Source organism: Pseudophryne corroboree, chromosome 1, assembly GCF_028390025.1.
Source record: "Pseudophryne corroboree isolate aPseCor3 chromosome 1, aPseCor3.hap2, whole genome shotgun sequence".
Classification (NCBI taxonomy): domain Eukaryota; kingdom Metazoa; phylum Chordata; class Amphibia; order Anura; family Myobatrachidae; genus Pseudophryne; species Pseudophryne corroboree.
Window position 1 is genome coordinate 755,880,311 of NC_086444.1, and position 13,677 is coordinate 755,893,987.

Consider the following 13,677-nt stretch of genomic DNA (forward strand, 5'->3'; position numbering starts at 1 on the left):
AAGTGCTTTACTTATATTACAAACAGCACTGACCACCTAACGGAGATTATCGATCAAAAGATGGACAATATCTTGCAGTTGAAGTGGGAGTTCAGGAGGAAGCACAACCTTACCTTAGCGACTGTGAGTAATGAACTGACCGGCTGGGTCTCATGGTTGAACCCACGCAAATGGTTCTCAGGTTTAGGAGAGTGGGCTCAGAATGTCAATATGAGTGTGGGGAAGTTTCTCCTTTGTATCCTGGGAGTCGTCATAATTATTGGTTCGATATTTAGGTGTGTTCAAATTCTAATGCGGCGCAAGCACGGCACAAATTTGATGAGTCTAAGGAGCGAGGGCGCTGTTATAGCAGCAGATTTAATTTATGACCCATCCATCGAGACAGTGTTATGATAAGGATTGCAAATGAATTTCATGGCCTGTTTCTTTCACCCGTTTTTCTTTGTCTCCCCCTCTGCCCAGATACATCCAACTGGAAAAGACGTCAACCCTACCCAAAATGTTTATGTGAATGTATTTTTATATATGTGTCATATCTTCATCTCTGCAACCTCCAGCTAATGGCACACATAGTTGACAGGTGATATCCACATATACTAGCACTCACATATGTTTCCCCCTCCTTGTATCATCAACTAAATGTGCACCCCATTTGTTGGAACAAGAAGCCGAAAAGAGCTCGGTAGTGTTTGTTGGCCCAGTTACAAACCCTTAATACGGGATGAGAAGGATTTAATGAATACTTCGCAATACCTCGAAGCTTATCTAGAACATATACGGTACGATGATACATGCCCCTCAGACATGGATTCATACATACATGCTTTTTACTATCCCACTAGGTCATACATTTCCCACCTACAACTTTTCCCCGTTCATCCAAGCTTTTGTATATATTGTAAAAGTAATATTTTTTTTCCTGTTTATTGATTAGTTAGTGGCAGTTATTGATGACTGCCAAAGGGTGGACTGTTGAAGTCAGAAAATATTACAACACACACATTACGTACAAACACCACATAGATGGCCTCCGTGTGCGTACGTATTCAGCTGTGCGTGCACATATTCGCAAAGTGTGTATGGTCGCTCCCTCGATCCTGCGCATTAAAGCGTGGTATGAGTAATTACAGTGGAGTTTGTACTCGCATGGAAAAGCCACAAAGATATATCATAAATCTAGTCTATATATTGCATAAATCCCACACTGCTTCTTCTAAATAGCATGAAGATCGGTCACACATAAATTAAAACTCCCAGAGACTAAAATACAATGGCCTTATTTACACTAAGCTTTGAAATTCTATGAAGAAGGCAAACACCTTTGTTTACTAGAGTAGCTGAATTTCGATTGAAAGCAATAAGAACTGGATTGTCATTGTCTCACCTGAAGACAAAACAAACAATGAGACAATACCCAGAAACCCAGGCCGAGAGAAACTCAATTAGCAATAGCTAACAAAAATACAAACCAGACATTTAGAAATCTGAGATACTAACATTCATAGTCTAAACTCTTGGAGATGTGTTTGTGTGTGTGTGTGTGTGTGTGTGTGTGTGTGTGTGTGTATATATATATATATATATATATATATATATAATTCCTAACAAATTGTAATAACAGGAGTATGTGTGTATGTATAATATATATATATATATATATATATATATATATATATATATATATATAAATGGATATATGTATATCTTGAGGATGGAAATAGATAATCATATCATGTGTGGGATCATATTGTTCAGAGTCACGTGAACATTAATCTGGTGGGAATAAGAATATTATTTTATATTACCACATTAAGTTATTAATAATACCATATTTATGTATGATTAATGTGATGGGTTTAACTGGTCATGGGGCGGGAACTCAGATGCAAACAACAGAAATCATATCTCAAGTCCTAGCCATCGTCCACTTCTTGAGCTGACCAATGATCCCCGGTGCACAGGATATGTCCCACCCCCGAACCAATGGAAGAAGAGCACACAGTGTCTATTGTATTATGTTTTGATCTACTGTATAAAGAGCCAGCTGCATGCCAGGTCACTATCACAGACTCTGAAGGTCATCACCCTTGATGACTGAGGACCGGACCGGGAAGCGCAGGCGAAACCAAAAGTATGTACCATTGACTGTAGCCATTATGCTTTTGTATTGTATTGCTTTGTGATTGTAACCCCCTTTCAGTAATAATATGTTGTGGTGTCGGAACCCAGCATTTTAAATACAATCTGGTGTCATGTTTTCCTTTCCCTGCTAAGGTTTAAAGTGTATTACTACCGCATGCATAGCTGTTAAGGGTTCACGGTGTATCTTTGGGTGTGTACGCGCTGCGTGTACTTTGTACAGTCAGAGCAGCGTTTGTACGCAAAGTCCGTACACGGTACGGGACTCTGTACGCTAATGGTGTAATAGGTACATAGGTTGTGGATTAAGTATAGCGGTAGCAGCGGCTTCATTTACAGTGTATGAAATGTCTTTTTAAAGTGTTGCTTTAGTCCTGTACATAAACCAGCGTTTACAGTTGGTACACACTGGCCAACAGACGAGCTATATATCTTCTGTTCAATTGAATGGCCAATATATCGACCAGTGTGTACGCACCTTTAGTTAAATATGTATTAAAACTGCAATGTCAATATTTGTGTAAGTAAATAATAGTTAGTTATATATCTAATAGGGAAAATGAAAATTTGTCATGGTAACACAAAAAGTATTATTTAAAAACAATACTAATTACAACCATGTTTTTATATCTTGAAGGCATGACTATATCAATAAGTGTATTGACTACATTTTCAACACATCCGTGGTGGAAACATTTGAAGAGTTCAGGAGAGGACTATACAAAATCTGCAACAAAGACATTTTTTCATTTTTCCAGCCCCGTGAACTGATGGAGCTTGCTTCTGGTCATGCAAATTATGACTGGAAAATATTTGAACAGGTGAATTCTTCAATGCTGTGTAGGTTATATCCAAAAAGCTTTGCAAGTCTTGTGTAATGTGTTAAGGTGCATGCACACTGGGCGATATCTTAGATCACAGGTTCTCAAACTCGGTCCTCAGGACCCCACACGGTGCATGTTTTGCAGGTCTCCTCACAGAATCACAAGTGACATAATTAACTCCACCTGTGGACCTTTTAAAATGTGTCAGTGAGTGATTAATACACCTGTGCACCTGCTGGGTTACCTGCAAAACATGCACTGTGTGGGGTCCTGAGGGCCGAGTTTGAGAACCACTGTCCTAGATGATATCACTAATTTTCACCCTTCTGAGGGATATCATTTAAAATATTGCCCGGTGTGTACGCAGCAAATGGTGAACGATGCCTGTGCATGCAGGTCAAATTAGACTTATCGTCCAAAACTGCATGTTCGGGCCGGCCAAGGCGTGACATTACTGAACAATGGCCCTCATTCCGAGTTGATCGCACCAAGCAACTTTTTGCTGCTGGTGCGATCAACTAATCTCCGCCTATGGGGGAGTGTATTTTAGCATAGCAGGGCTGCGTTCGCTTGTGCAGCCCTGCTATGCTAAAAAAGTTTACTGCAAAACAAGACCAGCCCTGGAAATACTTACCCTGTGCGACGGATCCAGCGATGATGGGCACGGCTTTGACGTCAGACATCCGCCCTCCGTTCGCCTGGACACGCCTGTGTTTTCCTTACCACTCCCTGAAAACGGCTCCAAACGGTGGGTTGCTGCCCCGGAAACGCCTTCCTGCGGTCTTCTTGCGGTCACCGCTGCGACCTCTTTCTTCATAGTCAGCGTCGTTGCCCAGCGACGGTCGGCGCTGTGCAACGATGCGCGTGCGCATTACGGCCCCCGCGCGTGCGCAGTAGTGACCTGGTCGAGCTGTGCTAACGAAAGCACGCTGCGATTGGGTCGGAATGACCCCCGATATTGGTAGCGATATCATTCAGTGTGTACGTACTATGTTGGCCGCCCGGGGGGGTAGGGGAAACACTAGGCGATATCGCTCATAGAGCGAATCGCCCAATATATACCCACCTTAAAAGTCTATGCAATAAAGGTTACTGTTCACGCTTAGCACATGTGTAAATGTTCCCCGTTTCAAAATAGTATATAATACATTAAGTAAATCTAATTATTTTATGTGTATGGAGATTCCAAGAGATCTAGGTACTGACAGGAAACCTTTGCAGGACTACTTATTTGTGGAGCTATATGTAACAGTTGTTTATTTATTATATACAACGTAGCTGCTCCAAAACAGTGGAGTAATTTGTCACACAGAGGGGAGTATCCTGTTAGCAGCGATAACGCGTTCCGCAAACGCGACTAATGTTATCGCAGCCTGCACGCTCCCGTTTATCACACCTATCCTATTCCAAAACGGTAATAACGAAATTTGCACGATAATTCTAGCCAGCAAAAGCATTGATAAATATAGGAGAAAATGGGGAAATCTGCCTGTACCCCCAAAAAGCAAAACTAATATAGGGAAATATTACAGAAGTCTAATATTGGTTATAATAAAAGTATTTGGTGTAATTAAATTAAGTCAAATGGCTGTTATATGCACTTAAAAAAATGTAAATGATAGAAAAAAAAATTCAGCAAAATAGGTGCTGTCATTAAATTTGGGGTACACAAAAATGGGTATAGGTTTATATTTGGGCCATTTTAGAGGACTTTCCAAAAAAAAGTGGAAAGTGACCGATTGCTCCCACCTGCAAGTCTAAAAACACTTGTCCCACTCATAACGCACCCCAATATACCTGTCCCATACCTTGTACCCCAATTTCCATCACTTTGCAATTTTTGACCCCAAAAATGACATTTTTAGCTAATTAAAAATAATTTAAATCTTCTAGTGCCTAAATAAGGGGTGGGGAACCTGCGGCACCTCCAGCTATAGTTGAACTATAGATACCAGCATGCTCTGCAACAGATTAACATGGCCAAATAGCAAAACCATAGAAGGGCATGCTGGTATGTGTAGTTCAACAACAGCTGGAGCGCCAAAGGTTCCCCACCCCTGGCCTAAATAGTCATTCAGAGGAGTGTCCAAGGGGTTCTGAACCAAACCCCGACATTTTTAGCTCAAAATAGGGATCTTGCACTACTTAGTTATCACCCACTCTGAGCTGGTGAAGAGAAAGCCCTATGGAACTTTATCGGTGATAACTAATCGCCGGTAATAGGATACCGAATTATCACATTTGCGATCATTTATCGCAAAATCACGATATCGCGGCTAATAGAATACCTGCCAGAGAAGGGGAGAAATTATGCTAATGACAACCATTGTGTGTGCTGTAACTCCCCCTCCGGGAAGTACCTCTGCCCCAACAGGTGATTTCAAGCAGACCAGCAGTGTATGTAGTAACCAAGGTTTCTTCTATTCCCTCAGAATTTATATTTTCTGGTTGTGTTTGTATGTTCATTTTTCTGGTACAATTTAGTTTCTGATTAAATGACAAGATTGCTCACTATTACAGCTATAGCATTCAATAATGCAACTGATTAATAATTAAACTGGAATATACAGTACGTACTTTCCACCAAACATACTGGTGTTAGTTAGAATGCCTCTAGAATGCATGCCTCCATCATATATATACAAAAGAAGTCAAGCTTGTAAAGAAAAGCTTGAAAAAGGACTCTAAAAGTGGCCGAGCACTCTTAAACCTAGGGATCAATAAAACTTAACTTTTATTAAGACATGATTCTAGACCTTCTATTGTGCCTAAAGACTAACATAATTGGAACTAACATTCCACAAGGCGAAATATAAAGACGATACAATACATAAAATTAAAATACATAGAATTAAAAAGCACACAGGTTTGAAAATATTATATAGATAGACGTAATGTATGTAAGTATAAATTTGATGTCCAAAAGAGATATGCAGAGAATAGGCAGGACTACTAGAACATTGTCAGAATTCTACTGCCGCCCATGTGTAAAACAGTGAATGGGGGGTGAGAGATTCTTACTGATGTCAGTCCTTGGAAAATACAGATAACCAAAAAGTTGGGCAGTTTTTCTTTTCTGCTTTTGGCTGATGTGCCTAGACACAGCGCAGCCAATTAGAGAAATACTCGGCTGTCCCCCTCAATGGAGAAAAAAGAAATAAAATAGATAATAATAATGGAGATGAAATATATGCACAATTGTTAAAGATTGTAAGGTGATGTCTCCAGAACCAGCATTTATTGCACTAATGAATGGAGGAAGGCTATTATATTCCTTGGTCAGTATATTAAATGAATTGTATTTGGATGACCAAGACAATTATTCTTTCATTCCCCCAATTTGTGCCTTATTGTGCCTATTAGATACAATAGTGTATACGGAAAATTGTATATCAAAAAGAGACAGGACTATGGGACATTTTCGGAATTCTACTGTCACCCATGTGCCAGGCAGTGAATGGGGGATGAGAGATTCTTACTGATGAAAGTCCTTAGAAATAAAGGGATTATCAAAAAGGTTGGACAGCCTTTCCTTTCTGCTTTTGGCTGATGTGTATATATAACCACAGCGCAGCCATGAGAGAAGTCCTGGACTGTTCACCTTATGATGTAAAATGAGAATAGATAATGTGTGTAAATATAAAGTTGTCCCCTAGTGAGTACCTATAAGAAGACACTTATAACAAAAAAACACACACACAGAAGGGTAGTTGTGACAAGTTCCTCAAATCGAACTGCTATATTACAGCTGAATGTGTAGACAAAACATATGTTACTATTATTGCAATCTATTATGTAGCAGTCTTTTTATGTGCAATAAACTGTTATAGTACCTGAATCATATAAGCGTACATAAATGATAAATCTATCAGAATTCTCACCTAATTAATGCCTGTATGAAGACACTTCTATCAAAATAACAAACTGTCACAAAAAAGGGCAGTTGTTAATCGTTCTGTTCAGGGCCGTCTTAACAACAGTGTAGGCCCCTGGGCACAGCAATGTACTGGGCCCCCTACCCATCCGCGGGCGGTAGGGGTGTTCTATCTTCCACTCAGCATGTAGGACCTGGAGCAGTAATTTCTGCTAATTGCTCCTTTACTGCACAGATGGGACTAAACTGTGGAAGGGGCGTTGGGCTGAATTAAGAAGCCCTGGTACATGACTTCCAGGGTGGTAGGCAGTGTTTAATACGTAGGGGAGGGGTGGATAGTGGAGTGGGCTTAATAGTTAGCATTTTCTAGTGGGAGGGCAGCTTGCTTGACTGCAGATATCTCAAGTTCCTGAAGATATATTTATTAGCTTTGAAATGAATTTAAAAAACTAGAGAGTCCCACTTTTCAGAAGGTTCTAGGGACTTGGGGATCAGCGTTCAAGAGCCAGAGCAATTCACCAATGAAAATCTAAATCTGCATATTAGGCGTGCGGAGCTGGAGCAGGGACCAGCTGCTTGAAGGCTGATATCTCTGATTCTGGGCATAGTATAGACAAGCTGCCAGCGTCCACTGAAAGGGGAGAGTCACAGCTTTTGGAGTATACCCTCAGAAAAACTCTAAATTAGACAGAACCCGAGATATCTGGCTGGGAGGAGCAAATAACAGGCTTGGATGGGGACCACTGCTTTCAAGTCGGTTATCTCCGGTTCCCCAGGGCCGATTTTAAAAAATCTGGTACCCCTGGAAAGAGGGGACTCTCCGCTATCAGACTAGGGTCCTTATACTCTTGGGTCCCTTGGGCAAGAGCCCATTGAGCCCATACGAAAAGACGGCCCTGGTTCTGTTCAAATCTCACAGATATTCAGAAGTCAGCTAGTATTGCGTAGATAAAAGTGTCCATAATATATATGTAAGCAATATTTTGTCTACCAATTGTATTGAACAGTTAAAATGTTTAGTTTATCATCCTGTATGCAAATCAGGATGTCAGCAATTAGATTGTCCATTAGCTAAATCATCCACTAAACTCTTCTGTGTAGGTAGCTCATATATATCCTATTTTAGAAAAGGAAAATAAAAATGTCTGCATCTGTGTTATATCCTGAGAAACGTTTTGTGATTAGCTACTATATATTACAATTCATATTTTAAAAGTTATAAATCTACTCTATTATGTTTTAATGGTGTTAAAAAAAAAAAAAAATCACCTTTTTCTCTACAGAACACCATCTACATTGGAAAGTACTCTCCAAACCACCCAACTATCACCATGTTTTGGAATGTTTTCCATAAACTACCACTGAAAAAAAAGAAAGGCTTTCTCTGTAAGTAAACAAATGACACAATAGCCCCATACAATATTTCTTACAAAGTATATAAAAATTATTACAGCTGTAAGCATTTGGGGCCTGTGTATTAATAATTGCAGCAGTGCCGTGATTATTAACAGTTTGTCTTGCAACAGACTTTTTATGTACTAGAGATGCACACGGAGTCTTGTGTTTCGGTTTTGGTTCTAATTTCATTGTTTTGCTTTTGTTTTTGCAAAACTACCTTCAGGTGTTGTGGTTCGGGACTTGGATATAAAATCTGAAACTTGGGTTTTGGAGTTCTTGAAAATGAATCAAAACAGCTAAAATAATGTAATTTTTCTTTAATCCAAAGCCCAAAATTCGGTTTTAAAATCTGCATTCTGAACCGCGAGAAGATCCGTATCGAAACACTGTTTGGAAACAAAAAAATTCAGGTGGTTTCGGATTTCTAAAGAACCAAACCGCACATCTCTACTATGTACTAACTGTAACTAGCAGGGACAGGGGTAGCGCTAACCGATGTCCCTGCAAGTTACATCAATGGGGTATCGGAGGACTCTATTGTATTTTGAAAGACTCTTCCTGGGAATCTGATACTGCACATCCGCACAGTGTCAGTTATCAGAGCTGGACAGAGGCTGTGGGAGAGGGATCGTAAAATTCCTATTGTGCGAGTATGCCTTCATAGTCTTAAAGTGGTATATGGTATTTGCTATCTGAGGATGGTGTAAACCAAAGGGGCCATAGGGGTCAATTCATAGTCAGCATAGTTAATTATGTGGTCTGCAGTGCTAATGAGCCTTCTGCAGGAGATTTCTGTGAAACCTCATGCATTAGGCTGTTAATACATAGTGGGATTACGTACAGTTATGTAGAAACGACTGTTTCTGTATACTTTAATGAAAAATGGGACAAGACAAAAATCAAAATAATAGTAACATTTTTCTTAACCCACGGAACTTTACCCACGAGTAAGTAACTTGACCTTAATGCAGGAAACTAATGGTTACATAAATACATACTGAGACTTCCTGAGTAGGGCTGTTAAGAGCAGGAACAGGCTTAAGTACTGGAATTGGCAAGGGCAAATCCAGGAGGTGTAGTCATGCTCCCTCACCCGAAACACTGTACCGCCCCCTCTTCAGGACCCTGCAAACTGCCACTGTCACAGGTGAGGGGGAAGAAGGCTTTTCATGGGCGCAGCAGCTGGCAGCAGTAAGGGAGACAGGTGCAGCAACAGAGATGCAGAGCAGGGAAAGCACCTATCCAGCCTGGTGCCTATTTGCTTTGCATCCCTTCGCTGAGCGGGTAGCGCACAGCATGCGTAGTGCCATGAATTGCATAGGTGAGTGCCATAGGCTGCAAAGGGTGACAGTGCACCCTCAGCAACTGACTCGAGACCTGCTAGACTCACTCCCCTTCTGGATGCTTTGCAGATTCAGAAAAGCCAGAGGGAGTCATCCGTCGAGACACACCGCCAGAGTATGACACGCTCTGGAGTATATTTACTAAAGTCAGGGTTTTTGGAAGTGGAGATTTTGCCCATAGCACCTAATCAGATTCTACTTATTCTCCTCCCAGATGCAAAGGGCAACATTGTCTCCCTCAGCAGCTGACCTAGGCTTCTTGCAAGCCCCTCCAACAAGTACCTGCTCCTCCCCCCACCCTCTCTTGGTGCCCAGTTCTAGAGAGCTATGCATAGTTTTGTGATTAAGCATGTTTGCTAAATCCCTTAGAAGTGTGGCTTTATAGTTAGGAAGCAGATATCTGGCCATTCCCGTCCAACATTACTGGTGTGTACAGACTTTCAATATACAATTACTATTTATGGAAATATACTATAGAAAATGAATAGTGCATGTGGCATGAGAACCTTCTACTTGATTTATTATAACTTTTTTTTAAGGGCTCAAAACTTTATTGACTCATTAGGCCTTAATCTAAGCCAGTTGAAGACAATTCTTCCATTGTGTAATGTACAGTAAATACTCTTATCAGTCTCTCCCATCCTCCAAGCAGACAACAGTATACTATATGTGTATACAGTGTCGGACTGGGGCATGTAGGGCCCACCGGGGGAATACAGTGGTAGGGGCCCATGTTTAGGGGTGTGGCCAGTCTGCTGAGGGGGTGTGGCCTGCCACCTCATTGGTTTGACTAACCATTAGAGAGTGCAACGTCTGGGCTCCTTCATAAATATATACAGTAAATTCAGCTGCCCAAGGGGAGTGTATATTCACCGTGCATGTGTGCGATCGCATGTGTACGGCTAGCTGCTAAAAATCCCTCAGTCAGCGGGCAGCTGCAAATCCTTTGCCACCTCACTCACCATTTAATGATTTTTCCACTGTGTGCAGTCTGTGCGCAGCCCAGGACTTACTCCTACAGTGGGATGATCGGGGCCGGAGCTGATATCACATACCATCCCTGAAAACGCTTGGGAACGACTGCATTTTCCCTGACACTCCCAGAAAAAGGCCGGTACCACCCACAAACGGCCTCTTCCTGTCAATCAGCATGCAAATGGCTGTGCAATTGCATTTTCGCAACAGCCTGTCGCTAACCAGTGATGCCTGTTCTTGTTTGCCGATGCGCGTGCGAATTTCGGTGCATGCGCAGTCTATTGCTGATCGCCCGCTGTGCAAAAATGCACTGCAACGATCAGATCTGAATCACCCCCTAAGTGTAGCGCAACTTCCTGTGGTCTCTGCTGCCACCTAGTGTTATGTCTGTTAATTCCAATGTCTGCTTCTTTTGCAGGAAACATTTTTTTCTTTGCTTTGTGCAGTATTCCTAATTTGCAATGATAAATGTTATCTTTGTTTTCAGATTTCGTAACAGGAAATGACAAAATCCCAGTTTTTGGGATAGGAAATATACGTATGAAGATATCCTCATTTGGTGTCCCACAGGAGAACTACCTGCCAGAGGCACAGCCCTGCTCTTGGTTATTGCTTCTCCCTGAATACTCTAACACTAAAGTGCTCCGCTCAAAGCTGCTTCTGGCTATAGAGAACAACAAGGGATTCAACAGGATCTAGAAAACCTGGCATTTATCCTAACAACTCCAGGCCTATATAATCAGTAACATGCCAGGTATTATGAGTGTCCCAACTTAGTGACATAAGTGTCAGTCTGTCTGTGATATGACTGATACCACAGCATTCTTTCAGAGAAATGCAAGAAGGACTAGAACATTACAAACCGCTATTAGGCATTGTTTGCATGTATTTAGTTATATTCGATATACAATATATTATATTCAGTAGGAAATTATTAATCTGCATGTTTCTACAGTATTCCCTCCCCATATCCATAACACCTAACCATCCCGATTTTGTAGGGACAGTCCCTCTTTTCAGTGTCCCATCACGTGGGACTAATGTAGGGGACCCCTCTCACCTGCTGCTCCGCTTAGCAGAGCACCACGAAATGCCATGTGCATGCGTGCGTCATCTATTCACAAAAGAAAGGGCCTGGGGGCATGGCAAGTAGCTCACAGACCACTGGGCATGCTCCCACCGTAACAAAAATGGAGTAGTAGCTTGTGGGTGGTGACATTTCCAGTGAGACCACTCCCACATAGCCACGCTCCTAGCTGCAAAGTCATATCCCCTAATTTTGGTCCCACAGAGCCCTGCAATAAAGTTGGGAGATATGCATATTTGTCATTCCACTTTGCACTGGTACCCTGAATCCTCCAGAATCCAAATTACAGATATTTAACTACAAATCCTTTAACACCTCCCCTTGCAGCCTAACCCTCACTGGTGGTGCCTAAGTCTTACACCCACCTTCCCCCGCAGCCTACCAACAACCCCCCGTCTCCGCAGGCTAAACCTAATCCCCCCCCTCCCCCCCCACTCCACACACACAGCCTAACCATCCCCCCGCAGCATGACCGGTGCCCTATCCCGCACCCTTCAAATATTATTTTTTTTTATTCAATAGATGTTTATTGATTTTGAAGACGAACAAACAGATAACAATATATGCAATAGTGTTAGAGTGTGTGTATGCAAATTATGTATGCATAAACAAACAATAAAGAAAAATTTCAAACAAATAGAAGGTATACATTTGAGTGGCGTGATCTCTCGTTACTAACCAGTAAGTTATATATCAAACCAAGACCTGATGTATAAGCAAGGACAGACAAATAATATCCATGAGACAGGGGTATTCTGGAGCTCCAAATAATATATGGGACAATGGACATCTGTGAATTCAGAAAATTGACCAGTCATTAATATGGTGCAGAGACACGGGTATATATTACTGATTAAATGGAGACGATAGCCATCTGTCCCATATTTTATAAAAATTGTCCGGGCCTTTCTAGATATATAAATGAATTTTTCATGGGATACAACCGAATTCACAAGTGAGATCCACAGATCAACATTAGGGCCCGTAGTTACCATCCAGGAGCGTGCTATCAATACCTTGGCCAAAGCACATAGATTAAAGACATACCGTCTAGAATTTACATCCAGTACCTCCTCATCTAACACTGCAAGGATACACACAGAGGGCATAAAGATATCTGAGGGGACACTCGTAGAAGTTATAATCCTTATCACCGCTTGCCCGAAGGTTTGTACCACTTGACAAGACCATAATAAGTGGCAGAAGGTGCCATCCAAGGAGGCACACTTCGGGCACTCAGTTACCCCGCCCTCCTATTCTAGCTAGACGGATGGGAGTAATATAGACACGATGGAGTATAAACAAGTATATTTGTTGGAAGCGAGCCGAGGTGGTAACTGTACGAGAAGCCCCCAAAGCTTCCTCCCAGATACTGTATCTAAAGAAATAGGTTCCAAATCAACTTCCCATTTGGATCTAAGACTAGGGAGACTTCCAGGATGATGGGTACAGAGCAGAGTAAAGAGCAGAGACAGCCCCGGTTTTCACAATATTTGTTAAAAGCAGGTGAATAGGAGACGTCTGGAGGAGAGGAGGTGCAGCACCGAACTGAGACGTGCAAGCGTGACGAAGCTGGAGATATCGATAATAGTGAGACGTGGGCAGAGTAAAATCCCCTCGGAGTTGTTCAAAGGATTTAAATGTACCGGAGGAGTATAGATGGCTAAGGGAAGAATTCTCCCCAGCGTCCCCACACCAACCCCATTTGCAAAGAAGCAAAATGAGGAAGGGCACAAGTGTAAGTAAATGGAGTGTCAGGGTCCCATCCCTCCCCCTGCATCATGCAATGCACTTGCCTCCATACCATGATAGCCTGTTTAACAAGTGGCATAGCGATTAGCGAGGACAGTAGTATTGTCACTCAGTAAAAGCTGAAGCGGTGAGAGATTTGTCCGAGTAGTCAGTAATAGGCTGGAGATCAACATATCCCCTGATGGGTTGGCAACCCAGGGTATTAGATGGAACAACTGAGTTGCCAGGTAGTATAACCTAAATTTGGGAAGAGCAAGACCTCCTGAGTCACGAGGTCTAGTTAGG

At 41.9% G+C, this 13,677-nt stretch overlaps 1 protein-coding gene across 2 annotated transcripts in view; it reads left to right on the top strand.

Moving 5' to 3' along the window:
* The window catches only part of LOC134909808 (probable E3 ubiquitin-protein ligase HERC6), a 244,695-nt gene extending 232,413 nt beyond the window's left edge, over positions 1-12,282 (top strand). For both annotated transcript variants that reach the window (XM_063917080.1, XM_063917088.1), the window contains exons 21-23: positions 2,777-2,960; positions 8,121-8,223; positions 11,041-12,282. In XM_063917080.1, coding sequence (XP_063773150.1) covers positions 2,777-2,960; positions 8,121-8,223; positions 11,041-11,252 — 499 coding nt within the window. In that variant the 3' untranslated portion in view covers positions 11,253-12,282. The remainder of the gene's footprint in view (positions 1-2,776; positions 2,961-8,120; positions 8,224-11,040) is intronic.
* The last annotated feature ends 1,395 nt before the right edge of the window (positions 12,283-13,677 follow it).